The sequence below is a fragment of the Suricata suricatta genome, chromosome 4 (assembly GCF_006229205.1).
Source record: "Suricata suricatta isolate VVHF042 chromosome 4, meerkat_22Aug2017_6uvM2_HiC, whole genome shotgun sequence".
NCBI classification, from domain to species: domain Eukaryota; kingdom Metazoa; phylum Chordata; class Mammalia; order Carnivora; family Herpestidae; genus Suricata; species Suricata suricatta.
In genome coordinates, this window is record NC_043703.1 from 85,375,872 (window position 1) to 85,390,346 (window position 14,475).

At 40.7% G+C, this 14,475-nt stretch overlaps 1 protein-coding gene and 1 pseudogene across 4 annotated transcripts in view; both read right to left on the reverse strand.

Moving 5' to 3' along the window:
- Positions 1-2,914: 2,914 nt before the first annotated feature.
- Positions 2,915-14,475, reverse strand: part of IL1R1 (interleukin 1 receptor type 1) — a 70,383-nt gene continuing 58,822 nt past the window's right edge. For 2 of the 4 annotated variants that reach the window (XM_029937119.1, XM_029937120.1), the window contains exons 7-11: positions 10,908-11,025; positions 9,750-9,901; positions 7,716-7,859; positions 6,805-6,972; positions 2,915-6,282 (exon numbers count right to left, since the gene is read on the reverse strand). In XM_029937119.1, the coding sequence (XP_029792979.1) occupies positions 5,864-6,282; positions 6,805-6,972; positions 7,716-7,859; positions 9,750-9,901; positions 10,908-11,025 (1,001 nt within the window). In that variant the 3' untranslated portion in view covers positions 2,915-5,863. The remainder of the gene's footprint in view (positions 6,283-6,804; positions 6,973-7,715; positions 7,860-9,749; positions 9,902-10,907; positions 11,026-14,475) is intronic. The other 2 variants (XM_029937121.1, XM_029937122.1) reach the window with 2 other exon arrangements.
- LOC115289715 lies at positions 12,758-14,469 on the reverse strand (annotated as a pseudogene).

The window sequence follows — 14,475 nt, forward strand, 5'->3', positions numbered from 1 at the left end:
AACTAAGCTAACTTGGGATCACTTCCAGGTCAAAGGTTCTCAGAAAAACAAGCTTCGCTGACTTTCACTCTGAGCAAATTATCTCCCAACTCCCAGCACCGGCCTGGAGGCGTCAACAGCATTCAGTAGGCAAGATTCAAGAGGGACAGGCTCAACCGGTCTAGCAGGTTCAAATATTCCTGACTACAGTGTTAATTTTGGGGCCGCAGATTTAAGGGAACACACGGGGTTTATGTACTTTAATCAGCCAAAGCCTGAGCCACGTGTGTTAAGATGAGCATGTTTTCGTTTTGAAAGGTTAATACTCACTTCAAATCGTGTCTATTTCCTGTAACTCTTCTATCTATAACTAATATTTGTGCACACACACGTGTGCGCACATACACACAGTCATATTTTGGTTGTAAAATAAATGTTGGTATACCAAAAATAGTCCCTTCTACTGTCTCCCCGTGTACATTTTTGTGTGTATTTGATTTTTCCTATTTTATGAATTTTGGCTACTATCGTGATCCATTTGTGCATCTTAGGGACAACTTTCCCCATTTCAACTCCAGAACATTCTCTTCCCACCTGCTACCCCCTTTGTGGCTTTCACATCAAGCCCAACGTGCCACACTCACAGATTCTTGTCTCAAAGGTGAAAAGATTTCCTTCTGACAAATTAGCGCGAGGAAATCTGATTTTATAACTATATGATACTTATAAGTCCCCCAGTTCATATTTGGGAAACCTACAACAGGTGACCCTAGCACCACGTGCAGCTCACACCTGCATTGTTCCGGGGTCAAGTGTTCATTAAAAATAACTAGCTGGATCCTGAGTTGCTAAAACTGGGTTAAGTAAAAGCTATTATCATTTTTAGAAGTTAACACTAAGGTAATATGCCCTCCTCTCCCTCCATACCCAAACCCCCATAATCCGGAAAAGATACATTGTGGCTAAATGAATTGGAGCTGCTTGAGCGGCTCAGTCCCGGTCCGAGTCCGGATGATTGCAGTTCAGGTCCTAATCCGAGTGTCTGGGGAACGAGCCCTTGCTTGTGTCCCATGCTCAGCGTGGAGCCTGTCTCTCCTGCTGGCCCTCTCCCACGGGCTTTCTCTCCCTCTCTCTTTAAAATAAAAATCTAAAAACAAAAATAATTTTTTGTTTTATATATATTGATCAAAAGGCAAAATTTTTTAAAAATATATTTTGAGATTCTTTCTCAGATACCAGACAGAGTCTTTCCACATATAACACCTTGAAACACAGGAAGTCCTATTTCACAGATGAGAAAACAGAGACACAAAACAACCAAGTACTTTGCTCTAGTTTCCAAACTGCGACAGTGCAGGGATTTTTACTCATGTTTTTTCCACCAGGTGGCACCGCTACTGAGAACCATTTCTATAGACAAAACAACAATTAAAAAAAAAAAAAACCCACACACCAGAAAACAAAACAAAAAACAAAAAAAAAAAGAAAAGAAAAGAAAAAGAAAACCCAGAAAACAAAAAAAAACAAAAACTCTCTCCTAAGGAAGTTATTTAGTAAAGTGAATAAAAATCTTCATAACAAAAGAAAAACACTTCTAAATGATTTTTAATGGTTAGCCTTGATTTTTTTATTTGCTAAAAAATATATTAACTGGTAAAATAATCAAAATATGGTAAAAAGCTTTCTGAATTTTTCCAGTGAGAAATTCTGTATTAGCAAGTTTTCTGGATAGCTGATCCTGAAATTTTCTGAAGTTCTTGCATTTTTTTCATTTTTATTGAAAATTCCCTTTTATTGAAAAGAGAGAGAAAGAGAGAGAGAGAGAGAGAGAGAATCCCAAGCAGGCTCCATGCTATTGGCGCAGAGCCCAATGTGGGGCTTGAACTCAGGAACCGTGAGATCATGACCTGAGTCAAAATCAACAGTCAGCTGCTCAACTAACTGAGCCACCCAGACACCCCTTGAATCCCTTATCTTTAGATATTAGACATCCATTAAAGCCCAATGGCTAGCAGAGGGTCCGCTTGAATGCACATCAGTCACTGCCCCTCAGTGACACAGAGACTCCATGGCTGAGGACAGCAGGGCTCCTGGCCCCATGTCACACAGCCTCATCTGGACACTTGTACTTTATTTTTCCAATTGCTTTACTTCCTCCTTGGTGGCAGTTGCCACTTCTGGTTTATTACTCTCCTCTCTCCACTCTATTTGCAGCTTCTAATGTGGCGTGAGATACCCAAGTTTATTCATAGAATGGCTACTAACCAAGCTCCCACTTTCTGAGGGCCCGCGAGGCAAGGTGCCTGTCAGAATATACTATATCTTTCTAATCCTTTCACAACTCTACGAATTAGGTTCTGTACCCATTTTACAGGTGATGAAACTGGGGCTCAAATAATTTGTCCACGTTCACACAGCACCGTGGAGGCAGGATCTAGGGTGGGTCCTCAGACTCCAGGCGCACCTGCATCCTCAGGCCCGACACCCAGGTGCCGCCGGAGCCACCTGCTTGCTGAGAACTGCTGTGAGGTGAGAGCAGAGCGGCCCGACCATGCAGAGGGCTCTCCGACCACTGGAGCTCGTGAGCACCGTGAGCTCACAGTGTGGACACGTTTGCCAATTTTGTTCACCTCCTGGGTCCAAGGAGGAAATCAACGGAAACCGTTTGCAATATGCAGAACAGTCCATACAAATGTTGCCCTTGTCTTTTTGGGACTGATAAAGGGTTAACAGTAATAAAACTCACCTTTTAATCCATTTTAGAAGCAAGCAAACAAGTGGAGTAGAGTTGAGGCTAAAGATGGAATTCGGGGCTCACTGGCTGGCTCATGGGTCCCGAATTCATGTCCTCACCCTACATCAGACCTGGGAGTCTGGCCCAAAAAGCCCAGGGCAGGGCCGGCGCGGAAACAGATTTAAATGAGGAGACTCAATATCAGCTTTTGCCAATTTTATTGGAAAACAAGTACAGTCTATCGGTCAGGGATACATGCTTACACGAATCTGGTGTTTTACTATATAAAAATATTTGGTATCTGCTTAGAATTATACAAACAAGTTTTTTAAAAAACCCTTCATCATTAACCAGTAAAAATATAATTTATCAAAAATACCACTGGAAAAAAAATGGCTCACTACCTTTTCTGTTATTGCAAATAAACAAAGGGAGGTGGGAGAGGAAGATATAAATTCTGCTAAGCCAGTTTGGACAACTGGAAGCGAAATGCTTTGTGGCAAACTTTCCTTTAAACACTCACACGAACAAAAAAATTACCATCAGATAATGCAGGAAAAATCTACCTAATGGGAAAGGCCTGAAAGGAAGAGCTTAAAAGAGGTTTTTCAGGGAAAACAACAAAAAAAAAAAGGAAGTTTCCAGGGAACTAGGAGTGTAGCCCCTTCCCCCGGAATCCTCCCCTGGGAGGACCGGGAGTGACAGGATGACATCACTTTCCTGTTGGGGCTGCTCCTGGTCCCCTACAGGCTCTCCTGCTGTCACACTGGATCCAAGAATCATCCCTGATTCTTGTCCCACCTGAAATTCCAGGTGCAAATGCCACTGGTAATTCTTGGTTATTCTCCCCGCTCATTACTTTGTGGCCGGCTTTGCTGCTCAGTCTAATGTTGAGGATTGGCTTTCACGGGGCTACACAGCACGTATATCCTACAGATGACAACTACAAGTGATCAGCAACAGTACATGTTTTAAGCATGAGCGCCCCCCGCCCGAGCCCCGCAGACTTCTGGCTACAGTCCCTGTGTGCTGGCAAATAAAAATAAGGCAGTTTTTAAACAACAACGATAACAACAACAACAGTGTCAAAACAGCACTATTACTCAATGCTGTCAGATTGGATCCAAGAAAAAGCAGGTGGAGAGAAGAGAGGCAAAGCATTCAACTTGGTTTCTGTCTGGCTCTGACCGCTTTTAGGGGATACATATACTATATAAGGCCATAATATTAAACATGAAAAATTAAAAAATTTTTAAAAAGGGCCTGAACACATTCATACAACTTCTAAAACAGTGCATGTGTCCTTCAGCAAATGGCACGTGAACTTGGCTTTGCAGTTTTCCAGGGTTTCTCTAAGGTGTGTTATCACGTTTTAAAACACTGTGTCCTGGACCAGAACACCAACTTGCTTTCATTTTTAATTCACTAAGAAATATATGGAATACATTGGGAACGAATATATCTTGGGAATATGAGAGCAGAAACGTTCTCCGTAAAATCGAAACAATTTTTGCAAACTCTAAAGCTCAGAAGTTTGGGATTTGGTTTCTTAAATGGAAGCATCTCTAGACTCAGCCACCATCCCAGAAGACAGTCATTTCTTCTCGCAAAAGTGCCAGCGTAGGGGCAAAGGGGACATTCAATGACCTGAAGTCAAGCATTCAGGACAGTGCACTAAGAAGCCAGCACCAGAGCTAGAAGCCCTAGGTCCGAAGGCACTAAGTGTGATTTTTTTTAAAAAACAGGTCACTTCTTTTCTCTATAAAATTAGGATGATTGCAAAACTGAAATATGAGAATCTGTGGACATTTTTCCATAAGAAAGCCCCAGAGAAATCTGTGTCACATGCGCAAATTGCTCGTGAAGGCATCGCTGACTATGAGAGACACACCCCCAGCCTGTCCTGCAGAGAGCAGGGTCTCTAGCTGGACACAGAACAACCTTCTCATAAAGTGATGGCCAAGGGACTACGTGCTATCAGACTGAGAGCAGACAGCAGGTGATTCAGGGTGTTTCTCGGGGAAATCTCTTAGAGAAACAGAGTTGGGTAAATTCTGAATTTCATACAACTCTGGTGGGCTGGAGAAAATTCCAGAAGGCATTCTGGTCAGAGGAGACAGGAAGGAGAAGCAGAGATGAAGAGGCAGGAGGCACAGGTATGAAGGTGCACAAAGGCCGGCCTGGGAGTTCACAGAGCAGGGCAATGACAGGCACAGCTGTGAGGACAGACTGGGGGCTTGGTGAAATGCAAGTGTGGAATTGGGTTTTAGGTTCTAAACCAGGAGGAGCCCCGCAGAGGTGTTTTTAGTAGGAGCAGGAGGAGCTTGGAGCAGCACCGTATGAAGGAAGGCTAATCCGTGGGCCAGGTGTGTGATCGAGAGGAAGGAAGAAAGGACTGGGAAGCTGTCCTTCCAAAGATGAGATGAGTGAAGTGGAATGTGCAAGAGGAAGGTAAGACAGAAAGGTCATTCTGGAGGGTAAGGCGTCCAGAGGTGGATCAATTCTCTGCTACTCCTGCTTTTGAAATGCCCTCTCTCCAGCAGAAAGCTAAGTTGATTTCAAAAATGCACAGTTCTTTTTTCACTGAAATGAGAATTCTAAAGGGCCATGAAATAAAATTCAGTCTTTGGAAACCAAATGCTGGCTGTCGATGCATGGGGAATGTGTGAAGCACATGGAAAGTTCTCCATGCATACTTCTTCCCTCCTCTGTGAAATACCAGTCTCACTTTGCCAGCAGCAGTGCCAAGGAAAGCCCCTGGGGAAGCCAGTGACCGTGCTGTCCCTGGGCCAGGCCACAGCTGCCCTCCTTGGACTGTGGACAGCTCCAATAAAATGTTTCTGGATGGTAAATGTTTCCTGATAGTTCTTACCTCTCATTTGCCATCCTAGTGCCTGTTCTCGGCAGTTCAAACATTCAGACAGGGCGTCCGGTGCCCTTTACCAGGACTTCCAAGCCCTCGGTTCTGAATTGCCCTGACCTGCTACTGTCACCACATCTTGTTTCTGAGCAATCCAATTCCAGGTGACTTCAAGGATAAGGGACTCTACACGTGCGTTTTATGACTGTACAGTCAGTGCCAGCACAGCCCGGCCTGCAACGCCGTGAGACAGGAGTCACCCAAAGAACTCTTGGCCAAGCTTCTCCCTGCTACCCGAGAGGCACCTGCACCTCCCTCGGAAGCTTCTTCTTAGAGTCTTGTCTCAAGGCCACAGACAGTAACTGGTGTTTGGATGAAGGTGGCTGCCGCTGGACCGGCATGTGGTACCTGACATTCTTCCAGAATCTTGTCTTTGCAGACTGCACGCCCTCTCTAAAATCCCCTGACCAGCGTATGGCCCCGTGTTTCCGCTTAATGAACTTAATGGTTTCTGGCATTTTCTCATAGTCTTGGATTGCCTCCAGTTCAAGCAGGACAACTTTAATCCCATCCTGAATGAAAGCATTGTACATGGCTATCTGCTCTTCAGAGGAGTTCCTCAACCAGCCAAATCCTAATGCTTCTGGGACCAAAACAATGATCAGTCTTCTGCTTTTCTTTATGTTTTCATTAGTGACATCAGCAATGTCTGAAAAACAGGAAGTCCAGCAGAGTAAGTAAAATTTCAATTTAAAGTCATTCGCTCCCAAGCCAAAACCCGACCCCCATCCCCTATGTCTTCCAGTATTCTTTTCTTATCCTGATTAAGATTAATGACATTTCTGATTTTATAGACCAGCTTAAAACCTGGCCCACAAAAGTGGAATATTTCACTTAGGACTCAGAATACTCCTGGTAGAAACTTTAAAACCTTAAACCATTTGACCTATTCCACTCCTATTTTACTGTCTCACTTGTAAAGTAACTAGCAGATCTAACTAGTTCTGAAGTTTTCCAAAACTAAATAAAGCTTCATTAGTGCTAACAAAATACAAGAAAAGTAAGTACTTTTTGCATTTAATAGATGTGGAAATCATCACCACCCACCACTGAGGAAGTTCTTAAAACTACCAAATATGCACACCTAGGCCACAGTTCTTCTAGAAAGATGAAAGCTAGCTTTAGCAATTATTTTTACAACCAGACCTTTTTATTTCTGTGACACACATACCTTCCCCAACATAGGCATCCCTTCCATAAATGAACAGCTTATATCCACACTGTTTTTCCAAGACCTCAGGCAAGAATTTAAACACAAACATATCTGAGTTTGAGGTGGACCCTTCCCCAAGGGTCTTTGGATATAGTATGTATGCATCATAGGTCTTTCCATCTGAAGCTAGAGGGGGAAATGTAAAATATTTAGATGTATTTGGACCCAGTCTATTTGGAACAAGAAATTTGGTAAAGTCAATATCCCAAATGTGCACTTCATAGTGAATTATTAATTTTGTGTGTGTGACAGTATGAATGGAGCAGCAATGCCAAAAGTCCAATAACTGTTTAAAGTGCTTGTCTACAAGTTTCTATTTATTGTGCTTTACTCTGAAGGTGCTCTTAGGTTGTTCAATGGCCACCCCTTGTGCAGAGATCGTTTACCTCTTGGTCTGGGAACTGTCATTACCTCACTGGTCTAATCTTCTTCCCCCAGTGTCTTGGCCCTGAATTCTACCCATTCTTCCTTTTATATATTATTGTAGTATTGAATTTTTTTGCAAGGTTTAAACAAAAGAGAAAGCGAGAGCTTCCCTAATGCATGAAAACCATCATTTCTTTCCTTTGAAGACAGATCATGGGGTCACCTATGTCCTAACCAGCATGGAGCAGGCCCTCAAACAATGCAGCCTGGATTTACAAACAGATGCTCTCAGGGCCTGTTTATCCCACCATTGTGAACACTAAAGCAATAATTCAGGAAACAATGCTATTCAATCTATTCAGTTCAAAACTATAATTATATATAACAACAGCTACTATTCTTTTATATGCCATATCCCATTTTACAATTTAAGTAAAAACCCTCGGCAACCTCTACATCGCTTAACGACCCTTACTTTCTTGTTGGAGAATACAAAATCGTACCTTTTGGGGAGAGAAAGTCAAAGCAAGAATCCCTGTACCAAAGCACAATGTCAACCTTGAAGATTTTGTAGATGAGAACAGAGGACGTAATTACTAGAGTTAACATGACAAATATACCTATTGTGTGCTTCTTGAAATCAGGGACTGTGGAAGAAAAAAGGAAAAAAATATGTTAGAATGCAAAGAATTAGGAATTTGAGCATACCAAATTAAATATTATCATCCCAGAGAGACCAATTTTTGGGATTGGCCTGCAATCCCAGAACCCAGATAATATTAACTTATTCATTATCACAACTTAGAAATGCATACTAATGTACAAAGCCATCTAGAATTGATACTGCGTAAAACTGAGGCATGTTGTATTAAATTTCCACCTAAATATTATAATACTGTTGACCCTTGAGCAATACAGGTTTGGACTATGTGGGTCCATTTATATGCAGTTGTTTTTTTGTTTTGTTTTGTTTTTTTACAATCCAGTACTGTAAATGTGTTTTCCTTATGATTTTCTTAATAGCATTTTCTTTTTTTTTAAGTTACTTTATTCTGAGCATACAGTATATAATACATACACCATACAAAACACGTATTAATCAACTGTTCATGTTGTCCATCATGCTTCCGGTCAACAGTAGGCTATTAGTAGTTAAGTTTTGGTGGAGTCAAAGTTATACTCAAATTTTTGACCAGGAATGGGGGTGTTGGTGCTCCCAATCCCCATGTTATTCAAGGGTCCACTCTATACAATAACATAGAAAAAATGCCAAAGACCATAGGATAGAGCACTTCAGAGTAAAACAAGTCAAAGTCACTCAAAAGCCTACAAAAGTTTCTGGACATACAAGACTAGGCTGGGGAAAGCTGAGGACTGGGAGAAAGGAAAGGAAGGGCTTAGGGATGCCATACAGTATGTTTTACTCTTCCAAACTCTCTCAGCTTCACTCTCTAATTATTCACCCAAAGACTACAGTGGAGGGGGGGCAGAGAAGTAAGGTGAAGGAGGGGTACTGGGTAGAGTGTCGAGAAGAAAGAAGAAAGTGTCTTCTAAATGTCAGAGGCCATGTAGACATCCAGAAAAGAGAATCTAAAAGCTCTATCACTCTACTTTCCCAGTTTGGGTCTTTGATCTATCTGCAGCTGATTCAGGTATGAAATAGAAATCAGAATTGCACATTCTCCAGACCAATATCCAATTGGCCCAATGGATAGTTCACACTTATAGTCTTAATTACTGTAGCTTCACACAAGATCATGATACCTGTAGCGTGCATCTTCCAAATTTCTTGTTTTTACCTTGATTATTCTTGTTCTTTTACATTTCCATATGACTTCTAGAATAAACCCGCCCACAACAACACACCCACCTAAACACATACCCACAGAAACACTGATGATCTTGCTAAACTCACTTACTAATTCTAATCATCTGTCTATAGGTTTTTAAATTTTCCTCCATGTACACATTTACAAATACCCTATTTTTATTAAACTACAAACAATCAAAATATTATACAAAGATTTTCAATATTGTGTTTGACTACACAGTTGAAGAGAACTAGTAATTTCTGACTTCCTCTCTGGAAACTGAATATTTAGGCTCCCCCTGTTCATCCATTATGCTGTCATTTACCTAAAAATATTCATCAGATACCTATGATATACCAGATTGAAGTCACTACTAGCTCTGGATGTAGAATAATTGGTAAGATAAATGGTCAGCACCAACACAGAATTTAAGTCAAGGAAAGAAAACTAAATATGATGGATACTGTGACAGGGACATAGGGTTCTCTGAAAGTATATAACAGAGACACTAACCTCGTCTGTTTGGGCAGAGATCTTGTTAAGAGCAGGCAGCAAGACAGAAAGCTTTCCTAGAAGTAGTTTAGCTGGCAAGTGAAAGAATAGAAATTTGCCAGGTTAAGAGGAATCCAAGAGCTTCTAAGCAGAGGAGACAGCATTGCAAATCTCAAAGTCGTGGGACCTTGCAACAGTAAACCAAAGCTGCATTTCAAATATTTGGTTGTTTACCTGGAGGTATTAATTGGATATATGCTGAACTCATGCCATCTGTATTCTTGGCTACACAGGTAAATGGATATAGATAAAATCTACTTTCCACTTTTGAAATATTAAGCACAATGATGATTGTGTTCTTTCCTTTGCTTGAAAGATTTTCCACTCTGTTCAAAAGAGAAAGAATAAATGAAGTTTTTTAAGTAAAAACTACTATAAATGAGACACATACACATGATTTATCTCTTTATTTGCCACATGAGTTACAGCAGCAATTATTACCAGCCATAAGCACAGGGATAATAATCAGGCTGTTGGCAACATTGGTCTGAGACTTTATAGCCCAAAGACCAACAGTCAGTGAAAGAGTCAGTACAGAGATCATATTAAAATGACCAGTTTCCAGGAAGAAAGAGATGGATGCACATGTTAGTCACCATGGGGCACAGAGAAGAATACATGAAACAGGAGATTGGGACATGTGACCAAGGAGAATGCTAAGGAGTCAGGAATTGATCCCAGAGAGGAAAAAGCCGCTTGAGAGTTGGGAGGTAGAATGCCACATTCTTGGCCCATTTAATGAGTCTTTCCTAAACTGCTTTAAAAAACCCAGAATAATAAATAAATAAATAAATAAATAAATAAATAAATAAATAAATAAAAATTAAAAACCCAGAATATCGGGGTGCCTGGGTAACTCAGTCAGTTGGGCATCTGACTTTGGCTCAGGTCATGATCTCATGGGTTGTGAGTTCCAGCCCCACGTAGGGCTCTGTGCTGACAGCTCAGAGCCTGGAGCCTGTTTCATATTCTGGGTCCCTCTCTGCTCCTCCCCTGCTCATTCTCTTTCTCTCAACAATAAACAAACATTAAAATTAAAAAAAAAAAACCCAGAGTATCATGAAAGGTAAATCAGGAAAGTTGCTTCATTGGAATTCTGTGACACATCTATCTACATTCAAGAGAAAGCCTTCCAAGTGGTTCAGAATTTGTGCCAGGATGAAACGTGTGTAAGTCTTATAAATCTTGTTAGCTCAGCGAAACTCAATATGGGCAGCAAAGGGTCAAGGGCCAGTCAACTGCCAACTAACTCTTGCTATTCAATGAAACCATCAAGGTTGTATATAGCATGATATGAAATTTAATACCAAAACTTCTCTGTTGCATACTTACGGCAAATAATCCTCCACCAGCACTGGGTCATCTTCATCAATTACTGACCCATTCCACTTCCAGTAGACAAAGTCACTCAGCTGGCCACTGACATTGCAGATCAATGGTAGCGTGGAACCTGCAAAGCAAGGTATTTTGAATCAGAGCAATTGATTTTTATCTGATCTATCTAGGTTGGTAAATGGCTATTGATGAAAAAATTTCAATTCTAGAAAAGTACAAAGAAAAAGAAAACTTGCCCTTTAACCTCGGAGATAACCATGATTAGTAACTTTATGTATCTCATTCTCTGTGTATAGGCTCAATTTTTTAAGTGGAATATTGTCGTCTACTATTGTAAATATTGTATACTGGGAACTTCAGTTCATGTAATCAGCTTTCCAAAAGAGGCATTTCATGGATGCTTAGAATTCTATAACACAGATCTACTATGATTAATGATTTTCCTATTGCTAAACACAATTTGTTTCTAATTTTTTGTTATTGACATTAATATTCTAATGAACACTCTTATGCATCAGTATTGTATATATCCTAAAGTATTACTTTGAATCTGGAAGTAGAATTAAGAGATAAACATATTTAAAAAGCCATCCTCCCTCTTCCAAATGAGACTGTACATGTCTACATTTTGTCCAGCAGGGTATGTGAGTGCTAACTTCCAAACCCCCAGATTCCAAATATATTTGGTTAGTCATTGCCCAATGAGAGAATTAAAAATCCATTTAAACTTCTGTCTGTCTGCATTTCCTGGGGTGTCTGGGTGGCTCAGTTGGTTAAGCATCCGACTCTTGATTTCGGCTCCGGTCATGATCTCGTGCTTCATGAGCTGAGCCTCGCGTCAGGCTTTGGGCAGGCAGTGTGAAGCCTGCTTGGGATTCTCTCTCTCTGCCCCTCCCTGCCTCTCTCTCTCTCAAAATAAAATATAAGCTTCTAAAAAATTTTAAATTTTCATCTGCATTTCTTGAAATCATGGTGAATGAACATCTTTGAGAAGCTTAGTGTTGATTTGCATTAAGAACGGTGATGCTTCCTGTCCATTACTTAAATGCGTCTCATATTAACCTCCCTGCTGTATGGGAATTCTTTATCCTTCAAGGATATTAACTTTTTATAATACATGAACACTATTCCAAATAACCTCAGAGTTTGTTGCTTTTGTTTTATTTGTTTATGGAAATTCTTTGGTGTAGGTATTTTTTTTCCATCAAATTTCTGTTTTATCGGTTTTCACACTTTTTTTCTAAAAGCTCTACCACCAAATCAGGAAAATATCCATGTCCATTTTCATTGAGGTATATAATGTTGTCATTGTTTTAACTGTTTTAGTTCTTTACTCTTTCTAGAATGGTGTGAGGGAGAGATTTAACTTCATGTTTTTATACAAATAGCTCGTTTGTCATTTCAGACCCCCTTCTTGGAAAATAATTAGTAATGCCACTTTTGTTATAAAATAAGATGTTTATTTGGGACTTTCTGGTCGATCTGAGTGTGGCACTGATGCCAAGGACACCACAGTCTGAATTACTCCAGTTTTAGGGTAGATATTGGTATCACTTAGAGCTCTTCTCATCAATATTACTTTAATAATCTCATCATTTTAATATTCTGGGTAAATTTTAGAATCCTTGCAAACTTTTGGGCCCATTCATATTTTTGCTGGAATTTCATTAAGACTATGATTTTAGGGGCGCCTGGCTGGCTCAGTCAGTTAAGCATCCAATGTCAGCTCAGGTCATGATCTCCTAGCTCATGGGTTCGAGCCCCACGTGGGCTCTGTGCTGACAGCTTAGATCCCGGAGCCTGCTTCAGATTCTGTATCTCCCTCCCTCTCCGCCCCTCCTGTTCTCTCTCTTTCTCTTTCTCTCTCAAAAGCAAACACTAAAAAAATTTTTTAAACTATAATTTTCAGAGTTGATATCTTTACAATTTCTAGTTTTCCATATACGAAAAACATACATTTCTATTATAGTTTTCCTTAAACTGGTGTTTCTCACAATTGTTTCCATTATTACTCCCTTTTGAGCCTTTTTAGATATTTTCATCCTAATTGAATACGTCCCCATGAAATTTTAATGCCATAGACATACAGTATATCTATTGATTTAGACTTTTTCCCACTAAGTACTAATTTTCTCCCCATTGGAAGCAACGTAGCTCCCACTCCTTGTCAATATGTGTGCTTTAAATCTCAATTTTCTTGAGACTTATATGTCAAAATCTTTTTCTCCCCTCTAAATTCTATTTATTTTAAAAATGTTTTGCTAGGAAATTTTAGAGACATCTTTATGACGTGTCGCAAATACGACCTCTTTCCCCATTAGATTTTCTAGCTGGTTATTGCCACACAGAGAGATGTCCACCCTGATATTCCTCTTCTTTGGGGCCAGACCCCCAGGTTTTAAAAGCAGCTTTAAATTAAGGAAAGGACACTTGGCCACAGCTTGGTTTTCTAAGAAACTTCCATCTCCCACGGACAGCCACAAATCCAGGAGGGAAGCGAGGGCGTGCTGGAATTTCAGGGCCAACTGGAAAGCCATTATGAACACTCACGTCGGCCAGTCTTATTCACCACAAGCCTGAAGATGAACTGTCCTGGAAAAGATGGCCCCTCCATGCACACATGTCATTTATAGAAAAGAGAGGGCAAAGGAAGGAAGCTGAGGTTTGATCACCAAAGATCAGCACCATGAAAACAAATGGTAATGGTGAATGGACACCAGAATTCAAGTTATCAGAGGCTTTAAAGAGGTGAGGTGCCAGTCTTCAAGTCCATCTTGAACACTGCAGGACAAAAGAACTATTTTTAAAAGTAAAAAGGAATTGAGGGGAAGAAAGGAACGATAAGAAGGACATCTAAACCCCTGAAGAACGCTGGTTGTTCCTGATATACGTCAATCACTTCTCCCTCCATTCCCAGTTCCTTCCGACTGGGATTACCAGCAATTCTCTGACCTGTGGAACCTGAGGGGATTCACTGGGACTCTCAGTCTTTGATAGCATGATTCTTGGAGTCTCTTGAGACATATCATCTTCACTTTAAAGTGAATCTCACTGCCATCCTGTCCAACGACTCTGAGTTTAATGTATGCTCTTTCCTTCTTATCCGGCAAGTCCCCACTTGAAGGCTTTGTCTCCTGGTCAGACATGGTGATGATGGCTTCACTCAGGGTCTCCTCTGCACAGCGGTGACCTCAGAGAGGTAGGCCCTCGCTCTGGGGTTCACAGATCCGTCTCTTCCCCACAGCACACCACCACAGCTGGAGGGACTTCTGCTATACCTGCAATATTGGTTTTATATCTAGCCACATAATATATTCATTCTAACGTTAATAATAAGGTCCTTTTCTCCCTTACAGTAAGCATGACTTGGTTCTTTTACTTAAGATTGTATCAATGAGCACTTCTAGAATACGTTAAGTAATGCTGGTTATGTGGCCATCTTTGTCTAGCTCTTGACTTCAGTGAGGAAAGGGAGTCTATACCTGTAGAAAGTCAAACACTACAGTGGTTCACCATTAAGGATGAATGGATCAAGAAGATGTGGTGTATATATATATATATATAT